Below are 24,233 nucleotides of genomic sequence, written 5' to 3'. Positions count from 1 at the left end.
AATATTATCTCCTAACAATACATCCATTGTAACTTGTAACTATAGATAGCAGTTATCAGAACTTACTTCAGAGTTGACACAGTTAACACAAAATTAGTCAACAAACTTTTATTAATTAGTTGAGGGATACTAATGCACAGGTAATACAACAAGTTTGGGAGGAAAACTGTAACAGTTCAGACTCAAAGGAGGTGTTGATACCTCCTATGTTAGGTTCTATACAGCTTAATTTCAGATATGGAAATCTTTAATACATCATTAGTCACCTGTTACCTATATATCATAACCAGTTATAAGCTACAACATCATCTCTTAAAACTCTCAACAGTTTCATCACGATGGCCCCGACAACAGAGGCGGATGCCATTTTCCTGCTTTTGAAGTAGGTAGCATACAAACCCAACCACTGTTGTCCAAATAAAAAGGTTAAATTCTCAGGCTGTCTAAGGGGATTTCCAAGGATTAACCTTGGTTTTGGAAATAACATTGCTGACAAAGGGAAGACACTTGAGCCTGCTGTTTCCCCAGGTACAAAAGTCACACCACACACAGTCAGGGTAACTAGAAAGCTCCAACAACACTCCTAATTCAAGCCTATTTCATGGTATAGTAAGTGCACTAAATACAGAAACAAACACACATACATATGCCTTGTTGTCCCATATTGAATAGGTAATAATAAAGGACTCTCTCAATGTGTTTGTCATCGTGTACTGAAAAAGCTCAATTTATGTGCATCATCAAAATGGATAAAATAACAGTGTATGCCGACACATAGGCCTACAATGTTCTTTGTGGTCTACAAATTCTTCAACCTTTTTTTTTTTTAGATTTCATAATATGTAAAAAGCATTTTCAAAGCAACAAATAAAAGAAGGGGGAGTGAAAAAAGCCATACAATTTTGAGAAGACACATCAATATCAAAATATCAGCAAGCCAACAAAACCAGCTAAATATGGTGTATTGCTGTACTCTCTAAACATGTTGCAGTTAGCTCACACTGCGGGATAGATATGTGTTGTCCACATCGTAGGAAGACAGATAGTAAAGGGTGTGATAAAATATAAAATACCCACTGTTAAAAGCAGTGCCTAACTATCATATTGCAACACCAAAGCTTGTCAGGTAAACACAGTCAATGTGACGTTATTAATGAAACGAGTAACAAGCAGCTGATGAACTGATTCTGTGCCACAGCATAACACTCAACGCAAAGTGTTACCATTTCTGACATCCAGTCATTACAAAGGTGCTAACTGTTTTATACACACACGCGCACAGACGCACACACACACGCGCACACACACAAGGTCCGGACAACTCATATTGAAAAGGTCCGAGGACCGATCAGTGCTTGTCTAACTTATCTCCATCAGTTTAACCTGGATAGATAAAGGTCCATCCCGTTAACAGAGATAGACACATGCATAATCATCCCCACCTGAATAAACTCCATCAGTTGATTAATGATGGAGGAATTCAGCTCAAATCTTTGCTTTACAATATAAAAGGTCACGGCGCAGGGATGACACCACCTGGGACACATAAACTTCAAATTTCCTTGAAAATGTTCCGCTGACATCAGTGCTTGATTCAAAATGATGACATTGACATTTTGTTGGTGCAAAAAATTCAGAGGACTTGCCAAAAAGGAGAAAATGGCAGGATGGATTAATGGACCCACTGATGTACCAGGTCCTTAAGGTAGAGTGGCAAGTAAAGCACCCTTATTATCTCACCAGAATATCCTCACATCACAACTTTATCCCAAAGCTATCAGATTGCTATCTAGGTAATACACACAAGAGAATATAAAATAGATTTATGAGCTGTCTTTTTTCTTAAGCAAGCTAGTCTTTAATTTTATGGACATAGACTGCAAATATAAATCAAATATTTATGAGTTTTTTTTTCATTTGCTCAAATTGTTAATATATAATTGTGGATTCAAGTATCTACTTTAAACATGTTAAAGTGAAAATATTCTGATTGCACACATTTTAGATTTGAAAAGATGTGTAGTAATATTGGATTATTATTGTTTTTTTTAAATCTGAAGCTAAACTAACATTAGAGCAGCCTTAAGATTCAACAAGACCTGTTATGGCTTTATGTGGTGAGTCATAATTATACGGTCATGTTGGATTACAGAAACCATCTAGAAAGAGTTAACCATGCTGCTCATTACCCATGAAAAAGACAAATTTAATTTTTTCTCTAGTCTCAGTAAAATATTCCCGTTCCTGTTGCCTGACGGACAGTAGGTTAGGTTGAATACCCCTGGAGTGCAAAAATACAAGAGGGGAGCGAGAGGGGTTAAGGGTTAAAGTGCAAGGCAATAACTTTGAGCATCCAGGAATTTATTCATATACATCATTATATGTGAATCTTCATTTGCAATTTTTTTTCTGTTTAATAAAAGATTATTTTCCTCAACCTCTCTATAAAAGATAGTATTTTTATTCTCTCCTCAGCTCTTTGATTCAAGCTAAAGCAGTAGCCAAAATATGGCCTCTTTTAAAATGGTGTCACATCATTTGATTGTGCTGCAATGGTGCAACAAGCTTCACACAAAATTCATCCTTCTGTCCAACATTTAGCTTTGCCAGTCCTATTTTAGACAGGATACTTCAAGTTTTTTTTGTGTGTTTAAAATCAATTAAACAATGCCATCTCAAGTGTTATTGTGACTAACTTAAAAATCTCAAACAATCACCTTTTTGGGTATTCTGCTTATTAACTTCAGTGTAAAACAACAGTGGAAATAATTGTTTGACACTTAATTTGGGTCGTCAAAGCAGACACCTTTCATCCTCGCGTGATTCGGATAAAATAAAAACAAATGTCACTGAAATGATAGCCACACAGCTGTGGGGAAAACAGAGTGAAATATGGTTAACGACTGACCAACATTTTAGCTTATATGACATTTGCTAACTTGAAACATGAAAGGTAAAAAAAAAACAAAAAAAAAAACAAGGACTAAAAGTAAAACTGGAAAGAAATTTTAAAAATCAACTTCGAAACATTGCACTACAGCACACACTGCAAAAATTGTGATTGCTCATGATCTAATTGGACGTGTCAGGCTTGAAAATGACAGATGGCATCATTGCTTTGAGTATATAGATATATAGATATAGATAATGTTTATGTACACAGTACAGTATATCTGTGAAAAAAAATGTGAAAACACTAGCTATCATTAAATGACTTCACCATGCTAATAGAATATCCTTTTTCAAACCTCTTAAACACAACATGAATCTTGTACAGAGAATTACTCTGCATTTGTTTGGAATACTACCTCTGTTTAAAAAACGCTATCCATGTGGAAGTCAGGATTGCATCTGGGCTGACCACTGACACCCCTGCTGTGAGTACAGAAGCTGAAATGTGTGCCTTAAAAGGGGGACAAAAAGTGGAATGGAGAAATAAAACACTACTGTCACATGAGTATTGTTAATAACAGTAGACATATTAACTCTGGGGTTTCAAACCAAGATTGAAGTCTCTAGTAAATGTTTTACTTCCTAATGGTTGATTCAACTTTCTTCTCAGTGCCAAGTCCTTGTGTTGAGGTCCTTTAGCTTCCTGGCGTAACATTTACAGTAAGCATCCTCTCTGGCTCCTGGGTCGACAAAAGCAGAGCTACTCTGACAACGACAGCCTCTTGGGTTTGCTTCGTCTAGCGGCAGAGGGCATGGGCTGTCTGTTTTGGCCTGAATTAGCACTGTCCGTTGGGTCGGGGATCAGGGTTGGGGACTGTGTTGGGCCCGAAGAAGGGCTTGCAGCAGGGGTTGAGTTTTGAGTAGTGGTGGGTGCGTCAGTTTTTGTCTGGAGGGGGGCAACCACAGGAGGGCGCTCTTTGGGCTTGCGGCCCCTCTTCTTACCAGTGGTGGCACCGTTCCTCACCTCGGCTTTGATCCCATTGTTCTCCGGGCCTTTACTCTTGCTACTGGAGACCACCTGACTGGCTGCTGCACGAAACCAGTTCTAAGTAATTAAAACACACTATTAGTAATCAGCTTAATCTCTGAAGAAGAAACAGGAGCATATTTCTACTGTAATTAGCATGGCAAACATCCATGTCTGAATACAGTAATGTGGAGACCCTGAAGTCCCATAAGATGGGAATTATTCAAGAAGCTGTTAAAGTGTGGGAAATTATTTGTGTTCTTTACTGCGCTTCAATTTTCCCACACTTGTTTGGACAACATAGGCATCTTGTTTCACCACAAGTAACACTTAACGTAGGGTCAGTATACACTGGTGTATCTGATGTCAAGGTGTTGGTGTTTTTTCTAGAACATCATAACCAATGCTGCTCCAGGAACATCATTTAAACTTACGAAACAGCGAAGAAAACCACATATGGGTCTCTCACTTTCGAGATCAGGGTTCTGATCCTATTTGGAACTTATTATTATGCCTGTCAGTTAATATTTTCTGTTTTTTCTTGTCAGTTTTCTGTTGCTGTTTGCTTAGGTTTGGGGAACTAAAATACTAAGGTGCAGACAACAAAAATACTTGGTTAGGTTTAGAAAAACATGATCTGGGTTAAAAAAAAAAGACCCTTTAACGATGTTAAACGTGTTTGAAAAGATCCCCCCCCCCCCCTTGTTTCCAGTCCACGTTTTCCCCAAGTTGCTGTGCTGTGACATTACAAAAACGTGATTGTTTCAATGACGGTCCTGGAGCAACATTAATTAGGATGTTCCATGATATCACATCATCCGTATACACTGTGGAAAAGCTGTTTTGACTGTATATTAATGGATTTCAGTGAAACTTAAAAAAATAGAGATTTTTGAAGTTTTGAGCTGAGACTGACCCACCTGTGAGTGTGTCTTACTGATGTGGTACTTCACACCGCTCTCTGAGCTAAACTCCTTCTGACAGATCAGACACGTGTACTTCCCCAGTTCTCCACCACCCTGCAACACACACAGATAGACACACAGTGTATACATGTTATTCAGCTTAAAACAATCTCCACAGCAACGCATGCCTGGTGATTCTGCAGCCATTATTATTAACACCATAGCATGTCACCTGTTACACACCAGATTACCTGTAGATATGAGTTAACAGCAGGGGCCAGATGTAAAACCAATGCGTACGCCTTTACTCATACATAAACTGGTAATTAAAAAAGGAAGAATGTGTGGTAAGAATATGCACCTCACACATACATCAGACCATGTGTACACATGTTTTTCAAGAGATGGATGCAGTTGAAATGATGAAGTGGACATGAAATATGAGGTGAGAGATGTAACCTCAGAGTAAAACGTTGTTTGTTTACGTTATTTGAAAATTTGACCGATTGTGTTACTATTTTGCAGTGTACGCAGCATTCAGTAAAAGCAGAGAAGCGCATTTATAAACTAAATTTAAAATTATCCCTCCCTCCCTGTTAATGATTGTTTCATTTCATCCTGAATTGCGAAGCACTTGTAAGGTCTGTTTCAATATGAGCTCAATATATTAATCATTGATCATCCATCTGACGTTTCATAATGATGACTAAGATATTAGCGTGATGATGGTTTACAGGTACATGTGCATGCACGGCATTAATAACATCCAAAGCTGTGTGTCATGGATGTGCTTAATGGCAGCTGCTCTGGTGCAAACATGGTCGATTAAACTTCTTATTTTCTGTTCTTCTAGCTATAATGACGAGTGGAACAGGCACATGTAGCGATATGCAAACGGGTGTTTAATGGCGTTCCTAAATCTATGATTTAGAAATGAAGCCTGTGCACGTGCGCCTGTTTCCACAATGACTCATATTTATAAAAAAATATTCAGGTCAGATCATCTGGCTACAAAAGTTAGAGAGCAAAATGTGCATTCCTCTTCTCATACCTTTCAGGTCGCATTGCTATAATGTGTTTGTCAGCTTCATGCTGTTTTCACATGAGGTTAGCAAAGTCCTTTACGACTTAATTACATTTTCTTTGAAATCTCTTTTTTGCGGTTGTGTTTATTGTTGTGCTGTCTTGTATTTTATTGTAGAGTAGATTGTAGAGTAGAAGTAGATTGCAGAGGCAAAGTACAAATGCAAAAGAATGATTAACCAAAAAAAGAAGTCATGATGAGAACAATCGTGACCTGCCTATGAACTACAGTACGAATCTAGGTTAAAATTCTGTGGGAATTCCACTTGTGTGCATGTGCGTTGCTAAAGAGGCAAATGTAATCAGGTCAGTGGCTGTGCTGCAGGTGAGTGTTTGTACCTGGCTGCAGTTGGCGAGGTGAGCTTTCAGTCCTGACACACTGGAATACACAGCTTCACAGTTCTGAGATGAAAGAGAAACAAACAAATATTCCTGTGAAATCAACAGCCTCAACAGCCTCAACAAAATCAACAAATCTTTGAATCAACATTTTGTTCAAATACGGAAGGTGATTTCCTATAGATGGTGACACATTAAACCAGTCAATGCTCTTTACTTCATTGGTGCAGCAGATGAAGCCCTTCTCCTTGACTTGGTTCTTCCACGTCTCTAATAGCTCTGGGCTGAAGTTGGGGAGACCCGGTCGGGTGTAGTTTAACTATGGAAAAGAGAACATTTACATATTTACATCAGTTAAAGACATTCCAGTATTCTTGGTAGTGTTATAGTTTTCAAGTGTGTGTGTAAAAAAGAAAGACTGAGGGACATATTCATCTGTTGACGGCACTTGCACCTGGTGTTTCTGTGGAGCCTTTTCATGTAAATGTTGGCCCTTATGTGTGTTAGTGTGTAATCCGATTTGTACTTGTGCGAATGTGTTCATGTCTGCAAGGAATGTGGATCATGTGTGGCCAGTGCGTCCACTCTCTTTCCTCACCCTCTTGCTATCAGGCACCAGGTCATCCTTGATGCGGCGCTTGGTGCCCCAGTCTTTAGCCAGCTCATCCTCAGCTATCTCCTGCAGGTGGAACACCGCCACCTGAGCTGACCGGCGCCTCACTCTGCCACTGGGGGTCCGTTCAAAGTCATCCCCCTGGCTCTGGTTCTGTGCTGCTTTTTCTTTGCCTCGCCCCCTCTCCTTTTCCTTTTCCCTGTCGTTGTCCCTGGCTTCTCTTTCCTTCTCCTTAAGCTGGACGGATGGTGCTTTCTCCTGCCAATCCTTCTTCTCAGGATGGCTTTGCTCCTTCTTGCCTCCTGACGGAGATTCCTCAGAGACAACCTGGAGGAGCAGTAGTGGAAAATGTGGATAAACTTAGCTACTTATTACAGTAAAACATACTCTAAATAGCAGGAAACAGTAAAAAAGTCTGCCTGCTAGAATGATCTTACCCTCTCTTTGCCGGTGTTGTTGTTGGTGTCAGTGATATTGTCCTTGTTGTTGTTGGTAGTGGCTGTCATGGTGGTGGTAACAGTCGGGGAGTGTTCGGTACGCACATGATAGTCTCTGCCAGCCTTGGAGCGGTAGGTTTTTCCACAGCGCTGGCACAGAAACACAGGCTTCTCATCGTCAGAGAACTCTCCCCCACAACGTTTCTGGTGGTACTGGTAGCCCATCAGACTGGAAAAGTGGGCTGAACAGCCCTGTATATGTGCGTGTGTGTTGTGTGATCGTGTGAGGCCGGTGACAGAAATGAGACAGAATGAAAACACACATTAAGCAGGAAATTGGGTAAGTGGCACAAAGTGTAGGTTTAATGGAACGATAGTACAGCAATTGGTCAATATTTTGCGGCTACTGTTAAAAAAGACAGAGATAACAGGAGGAAACTGCTCATTTTTCAGTGTGAGGACATGTCACAGTAGAGAGTCTATTTTTTGCAGCTCTCTCTGCCTTTTTGCACTCTAGTGTGAGTAATGGGAAGCAGAGTGTTGATGTGGTTTTGGGCAACATGTCAAGAACAAGGCATAAAGGAAAAAGGAGAGAGAGAGAGGTAAAAGGAGGCAGACACAAAAAGAGGAGCCTGAGGAAAAGGGAGAAACCAAATCGAAACTGGCAGATGTGGAGAGAGGAAAATGTGACATGAAAGACAGAAAAGTCGGGCAATGGAAATGAAGGACACCAGAAAGCAGGAGTAGTAAAGAATGAGAGAAAGGAAAAGAGAGAAGGGACACAGGAAGAAAGAGGGGGTGCATACCTCAGTAGGACACTTGATTCGTCCCATCTGTTTGAGCACTAGGCGCAGCCTTTCTCTCTCCTTGTGCGTGTCGCCCGTCTGGCCTTCGCTCCCCGAGGGCTGAAGGGGAACAAACACAATGTCGCGTAAGCGTGTCCCACCACGTCAACTCCCCCTCCCTCCTGACTTGGAAAAAAAAATGGTGATGAAAATGTGTTTTCCATCTCATGTGTTCACACTGTGCCAGGATCATTAAATGGTTTCATGGTGAGGCTGTTACTCAAGGCATGTTTATGACAACTGTCAAACTCGTGTTTTCACTCGACCGTGGGCTTGTGCCAAACCCCAGCCAAGACCAGAACAACAGATGGCGGGGCTGCCAGGGAGGAGAAAGAAGAGAAGTGCAGGGGACTGGAGAGAGTCTGGACTTAGTGAGGAATCCCAGTGGAGCGAACTTCATGTGTTTTCTCATGTGTTAACACGAAGAGAAAGGACTGAGATGACTGAGACACAACCTTAGTTTTCTGTAAAGGTAAGAAGTGGATGGGAAACTGTGACAGAGCGTAACTCTTTCGAGTAAATCATCCTCAAGCCAGCAGGCAAGAGAACAGACACCAGCTCAGCCACTGATTTACACTGGGGGCATGAAACGACATCAGCATGTATTCTTAATGCCTCTATCGGAGACAGAAAGAGCGCAAAAGAGCAAGCGCAGGAGAAAGAGAGTGAGACAATAGGCGGCAGTATCACAGTAGCAACAGCAACATCAAGGTCAAACTCAGTGGGTGACCCCTGTCCTTCTGTCAGCCCTCTGTGTTTTCCCCACATTGCACTCGGGCTGTGCCACGTGACCACACTGAGAACATAATGGTCCTGAGGTTAGTGGAAACGCCAAGTCAAATCATATACAAAAAGCACATCAAACTTCATAAGTCATAACATATAAACAATAGAAAGGTAACACAACCAGCAACATTAACAAAAACTAATGAAAAAACAGGCAGAAAAAGTAGTATATAAACTATACTATAAAAACTAAACTATAAAAATATATGAAGATACTGTACCAACTACCATTGGACAATACAATACTGTATCTCAGTGCATTTACAGAAACAACATCTCTGTGAATATGTCCTAAGAAGACCAAGACTGTCAGCACTTGCTGTGTACTGCGGACCAAAACGCACAAGCCAAAAAAAATAAAATAAACATGTATATGAATACATATAAAATGTCCTCAATGACCCGTTTGGTCGAAAACCTGACCCAAAACACACTTTAACATGCAAAAAACCCCAAGTGTATAACAGCGGTCACACCTGCAAATGATCAAAGCCTTCTTTGATCAGCACAATCACAGACGCCAACACAGAAACACAGGATGAACACAGTGACGGCTGTCACAAATGTTTAAACTAATCTAAAAAACACGTTCAGTACCTTGCTGAGGAAAACTACCTTTAAGCATCTGACTTTTAAGACACACACACATAGTTGGTGTCTTTTGCTCTGCAAGACTGGACTGCTGCCAATAACGTCAGAGCACAACAGGTCCATACTGAAGACAAATGGCTGTATCAAACAGTTTAACCAGGCTGACACAGACGGTACAGCCATCTATCATCTCTTTTAAACTGACAGTGACACCTAAAGCCCTTTACACGCGTATACATGCACGTTCACATACCGTATAATATCATATACCATTGGAAAGAAAGCTCACGTAAACACAAACACTAATGCCGCATGCTGCAAGGTTTGACGCACGTACGTTCATTAATCTTTCATGATACTTTTTGAAACAGGCAGTGTTGAATTATTCAGCAAACTTCATAGCAGTACCATTGCTCTAATGCAGGAGTGTCATGATAATATCTAAATGAAGCAATCTGCTGTCAGAGTTAAGACAGCTGCAGGAAGAAATGTGAGTTCTTCAAGGACAAGAATACAAGTTCAAATGTATGATCCTTTACAAACCCCCGGGATCAGATTTTTAGAAAAGGGCATAGCAGCTGACGATGAATATTCAAAAGATAAAAGGTAGTATAGCTCATGGGAAACGGATGCATTCCTAAATGTGTATATGTGTACATGCAGGACACCCTTCACCAAACACAGTGAAAGCTGACACTAGCAGTAGTGTATGGTGGATGTCCATACATAGAGTCACAAGTGCAAGTTTGACCTCCTACTGAATGGGTGTAGCGCTTTGGTGTGGTGTCCAGTAACTAACTACCCTGGTGAGTAGGTCAGTGTGACAGTGGTGAAACATAAGATATCTGTGTTCCAAAAGCATCCTCATCTGGACTACTGAGTGATGGATGAGGGAACAGATCGGGTCAAAAATAAAACTTATGGGAATCGTTATTAAACGCAAACTTTAGAAATTACTAGCTCATATGTATGCATGTGTGTGATGTACCTTGGTGCTGTGTTCAGCCATGGTGTGGTAGTTGAGGCCGGCCTTGGACCTAAATTGTTTGTGGCACTGCTGGCACTTCAGAGCATCCTGGAGCTGCAGGGGTTGAAGGCCAGATAGAGGATCAGATAACATTTCTATGAAAGGAAACTTACAAGTAACCCTCTCTTTATGTTGATAAAGTTCCTACACATTTTCCATGGTCTGATTCAAGCACTTTTCATGCATTTTCAAGGTACATTTTTAAGCTTTTTCAGAACCTCACAGCTGTGGTAAATTAGATCATACAAAACAAACATCTACAATGTTTATACTTAAAATTATTATTTAAACTGGCATTAAATTTGATATGATTGTGCTACAAACAACCAAGTTTCATGTTTCAAAATGTGTCATCCTATATAACCTGGCTGAGCCAATATAAAACATTTTATTACGAACATAATGAGGATACAGTTTCAAGCACTTTATCCGAAATTCAAGCACTTTTCACACCTTGAAAACGCTACATTAAAATGTAGGTATTTTCCAGCACCTGTACAAACCCTTTGGCTACACTCTTTATTGGATCTATAAAAATGGCAACCTTTCATCTATAACCTAATATTGTTTGTTACTGGTGCACAATTGTGGTCAAGAAAAAGCACAAAGGACCAGAAAAGCCAATTTAACACATAGTGTTCTTTCTCGTAGATTTCTCTCCACACCTCAGTATTGATCTGGAGGTGTTTTGATGGTGAGTGACCCAGCGGTAATGTGGTGATTCTGTCATTGCTTAATGGCAGACTGTCACTTTAATAGAGTCATACGGGCCACTGGGCCAAAGAGCCATTAAAATGGCTGTAGGAACACGTCTCTCTGAGGGCCTCCAGGCTGCTGCACCACTCCTGCTGGGTTGTTCTGGGGAAAAGCTCAATATAATGTAGTTGGATTAACTTCTTCTGCACTTCACTTCTAATTCATTTTTTACGATTGACCACAATTGAGTGCAATGCAAATGAACCACATGCTTATACCGTGTCCATCCCCATGATTCATTTCACTGATATTAGCTTTCCTATCAGAGCAGATGAGTAAAGACTATTACATGAGAAAACTGGTTGGGAATACTGTACTGAGATACTGCCTAATGGTATTTCTGAGGACTTCAATCAATATCATTACAGTAAAGGCTCCCTAGACTCTGCACAATGGCGTCCTCAGGGACAGGTATCTAATAACACTGCAAAGTTATAATATCTTGTGTAAACTATCCTCTAGGTTGAGAAAGCTTTATTTTATAATCAGAATAAAAAAGTTTGATAACACTTTTGGCTCACAAAAGTTTTGTCAGTGTGTAAACTGATATTACATGATGGTTTAATATCGACATTCATGTTGAATTTACAGCAGGCAGCTTCCTCCAGATGTAAAACCAGTGGTAAACAGCTTGTACCGAAGTGTCTGTCAGGAAAACTATTTTTTTGGTTTCACAGAAAGCTCTGCGAGAGCGCACTCACTCGCTCCCAGTTTAATGGACAGCGTTATTGCCGACTGACCTTCTGGCAAATCTCCATGTGTTTCTTGAGGCCGTGGATTGTTTTCCTGGTGACGATGGAGCAGGTTGGACACACCACTTCCCCTCGCTCTGAGATCGCTCGCTGCCATTGAGTGTCAGGAACAGCACCTTAGAAACATGCGAAAGCGGTGTTACTCTCAGTTAGCCTATCAAATAATGCTGGTGTGCTTTTTGGTTGGGTCAGATAACTTTGAAATTCAGTCAGTTACTAAATAGAAATTACATGGTGCATTTTAGTAACATATTCCATAGGATTACAAAAGAATTGTAATCTAATCTGAATACTTTTAGATTACTTTAAAATCACAAATTTAAAATGTTGCACATTATATTAAAAAAATGGATGCATCGAGTACCACAAATATTATTTTTTCTCTTTAAACATTTTAAAACATTTACCTCTACAAAAAACAGTAATATGCTTTTATAGAGTCAATAGGGAATTGGTTATCATGGTTGGTTGTCACTAAAGTTTCATAATTTTAAAGATGTAATCAATGTACTGTATGTAAATGATGTAATAATTTTTTCAAATATATTTTGGACTGATTACACTTACTTATTTTTTGTAATCTCAATACTTAAAACAGACTACATGTAATCTATTACTATCCAACCCTGCTGCCATGGTTGTGTACTTAGGATTCCTGTTTCCTTGTTTTACCTCTTAATTTTATGCTAGTGTTAGCAGAGCTTATGTGTAGTTAGCGAGTGTAAATAATCTCTGATTGATTCCCTGTCAGATATTACAGTAGTCAATTTAAAATGTCAGTCAATTAACCAATCCGCTGATAGGCAGAAAATATCTGCAACAATTTTGATGATCAGTTAATAATTAAGTTCAAATTTAAATAAGCAACCATTCATTAGTCCCAATTCAAAAACTGAGTATTTGGTGCTGTCTGTTTTATATTGTTATTGATTGAACAACAACTACCTGACGGCATCACATTCCCTTCTGGGAAATTGTGAGCGGCATTTTTCATAATTCTCTGACATTTTATACATTAAATTAACTGACACATCAATCAATGATGAAAATAATCACTGGTTGTAGCCCTGAATCACTATTTTGTGATAGTTATAATGTATCTTATTCAGGCCTTAGGTTGCAAAATTCCAGGATTATTCAAGTGGAAACATTCCATGGCAATTATCAGGAATTTATGGAAATGTATGGTAAATAACAGGAATAAAATATGACTATGTCATATGCAGAAATGTTTATAATCCATTGTTATAAAAATGTAGAAAAAAAAATCAACAATTCAGTTGGGTTGAACTTTAATTAAATGCAGCTCACTCCAGTAATATAATCAAGTGATTGGAAGCCTGTAGTTCTTGGCTCAGACTGTGCAAAAGTGTTGGCAGTAGTGGGGGATGCACACTTGATGGGAGAATGCACTGTGCATGCAGAGGGTTGTAATTTCTTTCCTCTTGAATGGGACGCTGAAAAAATATCTGTACGTATGATGAAAGAGTATGTTTAAAATTCAATAAAATGGGCATACTTTTGTCCAAAACATGCTGTAAGTGTTGCTTTTTATGTGTATTCCCCCCCATTAATAAATACGTTTGCTGTTAAACGGTACAATGTTTATATTGAAATTATTGGAAACCTTCCAGAGAATTTCTGAGAATTTTAATTGGAAATGTATCAACCCTTTTACAACCCTATTTAGGCCTAAGAAAAGTTCTTTAAAGTAATAACGTTTGGGCTTTTGTTGACTTAGAAATTGGGTCAAGTCCTACATTTTTATGAGCAAACTGACTTATTAAAAAACTGAGAAGCTGTTCACCAGAGCTCGTTGTGGCTGGGTCTTTCTTCGACGACTGACTTGGCGTAGGTCTTCTCTGAGGCTCCTCACTAAACCCACTCCCCTCCGATCTCTTCGCACGGCCCGCCTTCAGCTTCTCCTCCACCTTAGTCATACCTACAACAAACACACGCACATAGAAACACAGTCATGGTAGTAATTAATACTCCCATTGAAAGTATTCAAGCTAAAGTGAGAGATACCAGCAAGGGATAGATGGAGGACAATGCTGAACAAGAGAAGTACTAAAAAAAGGGAAGTTGATACAGGGTGTTAGAAAATAGAAAACCGCTCAAAAGAGAGAGAGAAAAATGAGAGAAGGAGGTTGTTTGAGTTCGACTGAATCAGTGACAGGCAGACTGAAAAAGAGCGAGAGAGAGCAGTGAGTCCTGCAATCTGTGGATGAAGTGTTTGATAAGTAGTTTGCAGCCCTGTGTATGCTATATGAGTCACTGAGCATTTTCATATGAATGAGACAGAAAGAGAGAGAGACGGGAAAAGCTCTGTGTGACTGTGTGAGTGCGATGCGTGCTTGGTGTGTGAGTCGCTGATTCATTTAGCCGGATATGAAACACCTCTACAGTTGCCACATTAGCACTGTTAAACGACCAGTACCATTGATCAGCGGCAGTAGGGAGCGTTCACAATCACTCAAGCAGTCAATTTAGTAGAAGTTCCTCTGAATAAGCCCGCAACCCACAATTCTCGTAACTATCTTCAATCAGTTGTACATATGTCCTCCCATGGTTTTTCATTATTCAGTAAATTATCATATGGATCCTGTGGCTTGCTGTATTGTCAGTAAACAATGATGCATCAGCCAGTACATAGTAACAAACTCTACTTCATTAATAATATCACACCCACAGGAGATTACTCCATATAGTTGCTTGATTGTTATGGGTAAGTGTTCATTAGAAAATGTGGTTTTAATGTTTCCCACACATAGACATTACTTGGTCAGGCCCCCCAGGTATATTTGGTAGCCCAATTTTTTGTAAACTGTTGTTAAAACTGTTGTGAAAACTGAATCGGGGTAAGAAATCACAAACGCGAGGTGAGGTTTTTAGGCAATGTTTTAAAACATATTGCTGACGGCAACAGAGCAGACACAGACTGGGAGAGAAACAGGGAGGCGAGGCAAGCCATTGTGTGCATTAAGGTGGACAATTAATTCTGAAAAAGATTTTTAAGTCTCGTTCTCGGGTCGTTAAATACTAAAGCTTTATGCAGTTTTTACCTTTCAGTCCAAATGTTCCAGATATAGAAGGCTGCTCTCCCGTAAATTTCTTAGGCGTTTTCTGCTTCCGTCCTAGCTCAAGAGAAACACACAGAGCAAGGAAGGGTCAAACGCATACAAGCATTTAACGAGAACATGAGATCTGTGACACAAAGAGTAGTAAACTGTAATCTTACTGTGCCTCATTCGCTCTGGGTCTTCGTCAGGGTACGGAGGGGGAAGGCTGCCCCCCTCGCTCTCACTGCCGCCCGCATCTGACGACGTGCTTTGGGACTGCGACTGCTGGGACTGAGGCTGGACCGGCTGCGACTGGTGAATCTGCTGTGAAGGCTGGCTGTGGCTGTGCTGTTTCCTCTCACTCTTCTGGTGGGCCAGCTCCCCATTCTGAGAGGGCGTGGACACCTCGTGGGTCTTTTTCACTTTGAAGAACACCGGAGAGGGAGGACTGTTCTCCATGGGCCTGAAATCACAGAGCGAGGGAGGACAATTTTCGGGCAGTCAGCATTATGACGTTACGAGTACACTTATGTGGCTCAGTGTGGGTGGGAATTTGAGCTCTAAATCCCAGTCACCTTTTCTTGGTGTTAAACTTGACAGGGGTCTTTTGAAGCTTAGGCTGCTCGTCCTTGGGCTCCATACTGACCCTGTCTGGGTGGTTCCAGAGCTTGTGCTTCTGCAGGCGCACCTTTGTGGCAAACACTGCCTCGCAGTAGGGGCAGCCGTGACTCAGCTTTTCAGCTACGGTGGCCTGAAGCAAACACAGACATGAGGAGAGGGGATTTAAACTGAGCTCCCTCCCTAGGCACAATGAAATGACAGTGGGTAGCTTTTACTGGAAGACTTCAACTGACTAATCACAGGTTCCTGAAACAACAGCTTATGTAATTATCACTTAATATTTGGGGTGTGAGCGTTATAAATTCTCTGGAGGTTTAAACTCGGATTTAACTTTACAGCTAATTTATCACCAACTGCAATCGTCCTTCTTTTGGTGCTTTTCTCCAATAACTTTACTGTGATGAAGTCTATACTGAATCATAAAGTAGAAGTAGCCGCATAGCGGGAAAGAACAGAGGTAAGTGACTCACCCCCTGGCAACGTTGATAGTGGTACTTGACGCCATAGATGCTGGGAAACTCTAACCAGCAGCCTGAACACGGACACTTAACCCTGGAGCGACGCTTAAACTCTTCCTTCCATTGTACTATCATATGGGCCTGCTCGGGGGTCAGGAAGAGAGAGTTCAATACAGGCAAAGATTATTGCTATACTGTGCTTTATATATTGTGCATAATCATAGGGAGCTGCCTACTCTGTGCAGGAGAAAAATGAAGCCCACTTCAAACACCCAGTCAGTTCAAAGAGATACTCACAGGGATGCTTCTCAGTTCCTGCACTTCTGCTTTAGGACGACCTTTCCTCTTCCCCTCTGCTGGCTCATCACATACCGGACCTGGCAAAATGAGAGGCAAAGCCATATGTTAGTGCAGATACCGCCAGTGCTTTACATTCACTGAATGGAACATTTTAATTACAAGTGGGACGGAAAGTAATTGCAAAGAATATAATATTGTGATTATTTCAACAGATATGGCAAATGCTGTAAGAGTCACGATTTTGCTTGAAAGAGCATTTTTTGCATTACACTGAAAAAAATATTAAAATCATGCTTTTTTTGCGGGGGTTTGAACAGAACAAGCTTGTTCCTTTATGTCAAAAGACTGTGATTTGTAGGTTGGTGCATCTCTGTAGCAACACAATGCTTTATTCATAATAGTATTTTCTTCTCACAAGAAGCTGACTCAAAGTGCTTGACTCAAACTGTTAAGTCAAGAGGTCGGTGTGTTTACCCGCAAAATTACAGCTCAAAAACAGCAGATAACAGACATTACTACAGCTACTGTGTGAGTTAATAGATTGAGTCAAGCATAGAGAACACTACCAGAGCCAGCCGATCATGGCGCAGTGGGGTTGGTCTTGGAAGAGGTGAGTGGGATCTATAATAACGGTATTATGGCACATTTTACCTTTATGAAAAAACTGCACCTCCTCCGATTTGGATATATTTGGATTTGGATGCAATTAATTGTGTAGCCCTAATTACGAGGGCTAAACGTTATGATCTAGAATCATAGTCAGAGTGTGCCATGTTCTTGATCCAAAGTGTGGAAACTTTGCCTTAGACTTAGCACTTCTAGATATATTCAAGATATTTCACAAAGCTCCACAAGTAACTTGCATAAATAACCCAAAATGCCTGAAATACACTCACATTTTTAAACCAAATATGGACATAAACACGTAAAACCAAAACAAATACTGTATATACAGGAAGTGGGCAAGTTTTAGAATGTGTAAACCATGTTTTGGGACCTAAATCCGCTGACTTGCCTTCCTTTTGGGGACAAAACACAAGTCATCATAACATAAATCATTCAATTTTAGTGTAAGACTTGGTTTAAGGTGAGGCTGAGTCAGAAGGGTTCAGGTTAGACAAGCAGACATTAAAGTTAGGGTTAGTCAGTCCGTTAGAATTAATGTAAGTCAATGTAACGTCTCTGAAGTGATGGAAACACAACTGTGTGTGTGAGAGAAAGAGGGCAGTGAAGGCCTTCAGTTGAGCCAAACAGATCAGCTATAAAATGCTAGCGCCTGTGTGAACCACTGACACAGCACCCAGCAGACCGACTGCCTCAGCTCTCTCTCTCCCTCTCTGCTTCCTCCCTCCATCTCTCTGCTGTTCTCACCCCGTGTGTGGCTTTCTCACTTTCCCTTCTTTTCCCCTCCCCACACCCTTCCTCATCTTTCTCCATGTGAACTTCAGGCGGTGCGCTGGCTCATTACTGCTCTCTTCTCTGCTACAATTAGACCTCTGCACTATCAGCCCTGCACTCCTCTATACAGTCCCACTTGAGAAAGGGAGGGAAGATGGGGAGAGCTGAGGATGAGTGTGTGCATGTGGAAGGGGGGGGGGGTGAAAAAGAGAGGGGAGGGGAGGATAGGAAGGGAAGGGAAGGGAAGGGAGAGAGGAGAGAATTGCAGAGGCAGATGACTTCTTCCTCTGACCAAGCAGAATACTGAATGACAGTGCTGCAGGTAGGAGCTGAGGCTGTATTCTCCCCCTCAGAATGATATATCTTTACATGTGCTCTCATCTCCCCTGCATTGATCTGCCAAGACCAGATAGTCGCAGCAGAAACAAGGCGAGCACTGCTTCTGTAGAGCCTATTCAGTCATATCAGATCTAGAGAGCGTCAAAGGGAGACTACTCGAAGTAGAGATGATAATCCTTTGTTGTGAAGTGGAATGCAGTAGTGTTGTTGCACAGGCTTTCTTTTGAATCTTTTCAACTCCTCCACACTTAGGTACATGACATTATTTCTGCCTTAGAGAAGATGATTTGGAGGGGAAAAACACTGTTAGGGCACTTATTATTATTTGTATTGCTCATAAGGTACCTGCAGTTCAGTGTGTTGAGTATTTGGAGAGGGACACATCATTTGTTGTGTTGGCTTTGCTGTGCCTCACATTGGATTTGATACGAAGCAATTAAAGTGCCAACTTTCGGCTATGAGGATGTTTACTGCTTTCTTCTTCTGCAAGCAGCAACAGGATGCACGCATGCCCATTTGTGGCGGGCCCAAACTGGATCAGAGCACTCTGTGTGCCTTCCAGGATTATCAAAATGGTTGGGGGATTTTTCATCAAATAAATGAATTGACTTCCTGCCATCGCTGCTCATATGAAAACAGGTCATGATAGCAAAAGGATAGCCTTAAACCGAAATAACCATCTCCATGTGTCAGTACTGCTAATGTGTATAAAAAGACACTCTAACCCTAACCTGACGTGACATGATGTTTTACTATGCGGTAACAACGCTCCCTTTTTACCTCATTTGTCTTGTTTTTGTTTCTCACTCAAGCGGAGACACAAACACAGGCTGACGGATTATATGTAATCTTTTACTTCAGACTGGCAATAATAAGGTAGAAAAGAAAAATACAGCGAGGCTGAATAAAATCGAATGAGGAGCAGCGCGGCATTGCTGGCTGTGTTTGGGAATAGTTCATGACACAAGGTGTAAACACACGCATAAAAAGCGCACACTGATACACACAAACAAGTACACAAAACCATTACCAGTATGTGCGGGTGTGATGTGTGTGCATAGATATGAGTGTATTAATATTCTCCAGGCGACGGAGCATTTCTCTATTAGCTGTCTGGGTAGCAGCTGGAGAGGTGATGCAGTCGGCGGTGCAGCTCTTGTGCTGAGGAGGAAATTGAGCATGCATTCTAATTCCTGTCTTAGAAAATAAAGGTCTTGTAAAAGAAAGGCATAATTAATGAATTCTGCTCTTGGGGAAAGATATGTTCTTGTTGCTATGGGAATAAGATCCACTTGTTTTAGTTACCACTATCAGAGGCCTCTTTTCAGCGAGCAGAACAATTAGGACCTCGTGTAGAAGGCTATGATGCAAATAGGCTTGTGTGCACGCGAGCCACGGCAGTGCAGGTGCAAACGTACAGTAAAAATGAAATACAAAGCAGCAGACTTTTTATTTCCTGGGGTGAAATATGCGAACATAAGAAAACGTGTTAAGTTTCTTTTACTTTGCTTTGCTTGCTCTGAGAACGAGTAGCGCACTCTGCCGCTCAGACGTTCCAGCAATCACAACCATTGTCTTTGTATGAAACAAAGCAGGCCCATTGTGTCAAATCTAAACCCCCGGTTCTCAGGCACAGGCCACGGGGATAAAACAGCTGTTCAACTAATGTCAGAGTATGACTCGCTCCCAGCTGTCTGCAACTGTTGCTCCACACTGCTTAATCCTTACAGAAGAGAAGACAAGAGGAGAGAGAAGAAGAGAAGAGTCAGGACCCAGGAGTGCAGGCAGCTGCCTAATGATCTCAAATAACCTCTGAGTTCTCCTAGCTACGCCTGCAACTGCTCCCCCTGAGTGCAAGGGTGCACACATTACCCACAAACACACACACACACGCACCAGCACACGCACAGAACAGTCATTTGTTTTCCTCGACAAACACTCACACAGGAGCCTTTGTCTGCGCCTGCCACAGTGGGGTTTAGACATACTGTAGTTTAGAAAGACAACGCACACGAGCACAAACAGCACTGACACAACTGCATGGACAGAAGAGTCAGTATCACCACTTCCTCAATCTCAACAGACAGTAGATGGAGACACTGATACACCTGGAAACACTACAGGGTAAACACACAAAGTTTAACTGTTTCCTTCATGTGTAAGGTATCCTGGTTGGACCTTTCTGTCATCTCTGTTTCTACTTCTTTCGCTTCTATTTGATCTTTCACCTCTTCTTCTCTCTCGCACATTCTCTGTTAAGCCCACACCTCTGACTACTTCCTATTTTCCTACGCTTTATTTCATCCCTTACTCTAATTCCCTCCCTTCTCTCTCTCTCTCTCTCTACACACACACACACACACACACACAGAGAGAGAGTAGAAATCTTTCCATCATATACGCACCTCTTTTTGGAGACGTCCCCATACGTCCCTCCCAGTCAGGCCTGATTCCAGACAGTGAGTAAGAAGAAGAAGAGAGGTGGAGCAGCACCAGAACAGTCTTGCTACCCAGACACTGACTAACTGAAAGAAAACCAGACTCTCTCAGTGAGTGGGGCTCTCACCCTCTGTCTTTGTTTTTTTTCCTTTCTCTCTCTCTCCCTCTCTCTCTTCCTGCCCTCTCTCTCACTCAAATTCTGTATGACTGTGCATCTGTGCTGACTTCTGACACAGATACTTATTGAGACATTCAAACAAACATGTTTTTCTTTTCAATTTAAAAAAAAAAAATTTGGTGGAAAAAACTGCAAAGTACAAAATACTTTTTTCTGCCATTTCACTACCTCCAGCAGTAAAATGAAATCACTCTGCAAACGAGCAAAAACCGAAAACAATCAATGAACACCATTATCTGCTGGGGTTATACAGTATCATCCAGAATGAAATGAGCTACTTGCGTCATGCTACTTTCGATGATCTTTAGTGGTTCTGTAAGTTGGCTAATGGCACTTTGGGGCTCGACTTAACAACAATTGCAACAATTAATCAATAAGTTGTCAACTATTAAAATTAATCACAAACTCTTTTGATGATCGTGTTATTTATTTAGTTTATTTAAAATAAGGAAAAAAGGGAAAAGGGGGGGGGAGTAGAGAAAATCTCAAAATGCTGTGTCCAGCTTCTTAAATGTGAATATTTTCTGGTTTTCTTTGCTCCTCTGTGACAGTAAACTAAATATCTTGGGACTGTGGAAAAAACGTGACATTTGAGGACTTTGGAAAACATTTTTCACAATTTTCTGACATTTCATAGACCAAACAACTCACTGATTAATCAAGAAAAAGATCAAACTGATTGATTGACAATGAAAATGATCATTAGTTACAGCCATGGACAACATATTTTCCAGGTATGTTGATTATTTCCTCATTTTAAATCCAACTGAAATCACATTTAATCATCCCTTTTTGTGGTCAAATAAAATGTTGGCATTTTTTTAAATACTAAAAACGTGCTATCATTATTTAAGTACTGTTAACTGTTTTTTTGTTGATTACCAAAAGGATCAAAATATCAGAGATGCTTCTTTTAGTCTCAGCCGGCTGAGAGTCAGTGTCTGTGTTTGAGCAGCTGGCAGGCTGAGTGCTGCTCCAGTGTTACACTGGAGGGAACAAAGTAAAGAAATTTCCGCTGTAGCCTACATGTCATGGACACAAGCATCTAACCAGACATTTGCAGATATGTTTAGATGATTAAAGTGCTGTAGCTGACCAGCAGTTGATTAGCCTTATTGCTCGCAAACTGACGTAAGCAGTGGTAACTGTTTGTTCAGCCGCTCGTATACAAGTTAAGGTACAGGACGAGATATGTGTTCATTTTGTAAGTTATATTAGAGGGAGAAGGCTGGAAAGTTAATGTAGTTTGTTGTTAAAAGCTGCTGTCTGGGTCAGTGTGACCATCTGCTCTACCTCTGACAGAACGTTGAAGTATCTGCTTTATGCTAGATTTCTTTGGCTGTATCATAATAAGTTTTCAACCTATGCTATTTCTTCCTTTTTGTTTCAGATTTTTTTCTCAGCGCACAGGGAGGGCACAAAATTAGCACCAGCTAACTGTATACAATATACAAGTTGCTGGTAGATTTGCTTCCCAGCCAAAAAATAATGAATAAATATCTATTGAATGATAAAATTTTACCAGCCACTCGCTGATAAATTTTTACCGGTCACTGGAAAGTACCAAGTCAAATAAATGTTATCTTATTTAAACAGCCCAATATCACAATCATAAATCATTTCACACTCACTTGTCTTTAGGATCCTGTCATTGTGATAAGGAAAAACTCCCCAAAACCCATTCAGCAGAGAAAATCTCAGGAGGATCGACAGAGCAGGGATCCCCCTTCCAGGATTGACCAGCATGCAACAGATATCATGCAGGCTCTGCATGCCACTAGTCATAGAGTTATTCAAGTAACCTGGCGGAAGTTCATGTATTTTTTCATAGAGCATTACATAAATCCCAGAAAACCAAAACATCACCTTGCCAGTCTTTACTAATATCGTGCAGCCCTACCAAACAGGCCCGCCTCCTCCAGCAGTAAATTAACTTGGATTCTATTATGCTAGCACACAAGCCTTGTTATATTTATCTTTTTGTTTAATTTCCTCAATGTTGTGTTAATTTATTCCCTTTTGTTATAGAATATCGAAAATGTTCAAGGTATCGTATTGAAGTTAAAAATCCCAGTATCGTCACAACACTAAACCACACAGACCAGTGGTAGACTATCCGTTTACTAGCGCCACTTAAGCACACTTACAGCAGCCAAATCAAAGAAGAGAGCACAGGCTTGAGAATCCCGCTACATATTCTGGTGACTCAGAGCACCTTGACAGCCTCTTCAGACCTGCATTGATTTTACAGCCTTCCACATCGGCTGCATGCTTCATATTATTGGAAACCTAATCTATCACCTGATGCCCATTTGGCTCAGGGCCAATAGTGTGTTTAGTGACATCCAATCACAACAGCTTTGGATGACTGGCCACATGTGGTATGTGGTCAGTGAATTCCTGGGGGATGATCGTTTTAAATATAAGACTGACTGAAAAGAAAAACATACATACATCATGGTGGAATTTCGCATTTATGCACCGATGCATGTTGCAGTGTACACGTAGTGCGTATACCAGCAGCCATGAAAAAAGGAATGTGTTCATGCAACAGCACATACAGTATAAGAGAGCCAGACAGACAATGCCTGCTCCAGACTGTTTGCAGTGGCCTCCTTATGGACAGTGACTCACCAACTCAATCTCTCTCCTCTCCCATTTCCCTGTACTCCTTCTCATCTGCCATCCTCAAGCCTGCCAAATAAAGGTGTGACAAAGATGACAAAGGACTCTCCTCAAAACGAGATGCAGCGTCAGGCTGAGAAAAGCACCAGAATTGAATTTCATCCCAAAACAAACATTCTCCGATCTATAGCTCTTTATCGATTCCATCTTTTGGTATTGGGAGACTCAAAGCATCACAAGATGAGAACTATGAAAAATAAGAAATACGAGACGTGAGGAGAGTGAGAATGGGAAGTGGGTGAGAGTAGGGTGAAGAAGAGGGTTGCGGGGACTGGATGGAAGGTGGCAGGGATGGTGCGGCTGGAGGCCCCGGTGATTCACTGCGGCTGATAATGCTGCCTAATAAGTGAGACAAGGGAGAGATGAGATGAGGAATGGGACAACAAATGAGCGAGAGGAAGTGTGAGAAAGCAATAGTTGGAGGGGAAGAGCGCGAGATTGCTGCTGAGGCAAATATGCAGGGTCAGCAGATGGCGTCTGCGGGCTGCAATGAAGGTCTTGCAGTCAGAGTAGTGGACTGTCATTTTTCAGAGCACACGTGCCAGAATGCACAAACGCACACGCAGACATGCAAACACAAACAAAAACATTTAACATTCACACACAGCCACAATCATATGAACCTATGCACACCTCCCCCCATACTTATAGAGACAGCACACTGCACACAGTACGCCCAATGGAAAGATTGTGTCCTGAG

General features: G+C 41.1%; 1 protein-coding gene across 3 annotated transcripts in view; it reads right to left on the bottom strand.

Moving 5' to 3' along the window:
- Nucleotides 1-93: 93 nt before the first annotated feature.
- znf512b (zinc finger protein 512B) overlaps nt 94-24,233 on the bottom strand; it is a 32,326-nt gene continuing 8,186 nt past the window's right edge. Inside the window, exons 3-17 of one of the 3 annotated variants that reach the window (XM_073469858.1) lie at nt 16,492-16,571; nt 16,207-16,335; nt 15,691-15,866; nt 15,295-15,578; nt 15,119-15,190; nt 13,861-13,995; nt 12,042-12,169; nt 10,507-10,599; nt 8,103-8,201; nt 7,297-7,548; nt 6,845-7,186; nt 6,464-6,565; nt 6,247-6,309; nt 4,840-4,938; nt 94-3,997 (exon numbers count right to left, since the gene is read on the bottom strand). In XM_073469858.1, the coding sequence (XP_073325959.1) occupies nt 3,653-3,997; nt 4,840-4,938; nt 6,247-6,309; nt 6,464-6,565; nt 6,845-7,186; nt 7,297-7,548; nt 8,103-8,201; nt 10,507-10,599; nt 12,042-12,169; nt 13,861-13,995; nt 15,119-15,190; nt 15,295-15,578; nt 15,691-15,866; nt 16,207-16,335; nt 16,492-16,571 (2,399 nt within the window). In that variant the 3' untranslated portion in view covers nt 94-3,652. The remainder of the gene's footprint in view (nt 3,998-4,839; nt 4,939-6,246; nt 6,310-6,463; nt 6,566-6,844; nt 7,187-7,296; nt 7,549-8,102; nt 8,202-10,506; nt 10,600-12,041; nt 12,170-13,860; nt 13,996-15,118; nt 15,191-15,294; nt 15,579-15,690; nt 15,867-16,206; nt 16,336-16,491; nt 16,572-24,233) is intronic. The other 2 variants (XM_073469859.1, XM_073469860.1) reach the window with 2 other exon arrangements.

This window comes from Pagrus major, chromosome 7, assembly GCF_040436345.1.
Source record: "Pagrus major chromosome 7, Pma_NU_1.0".
In the NCBI taxonomy this organism is placed as follows: Eukaryota; Metazoa; Chordata; class Actinopteri; order Spariformes; family Sparidae; genus Pagrus; species Pagrus major.
This window is presented reverse-complemented; position numbering and strand designations above follow the sequence as displayed.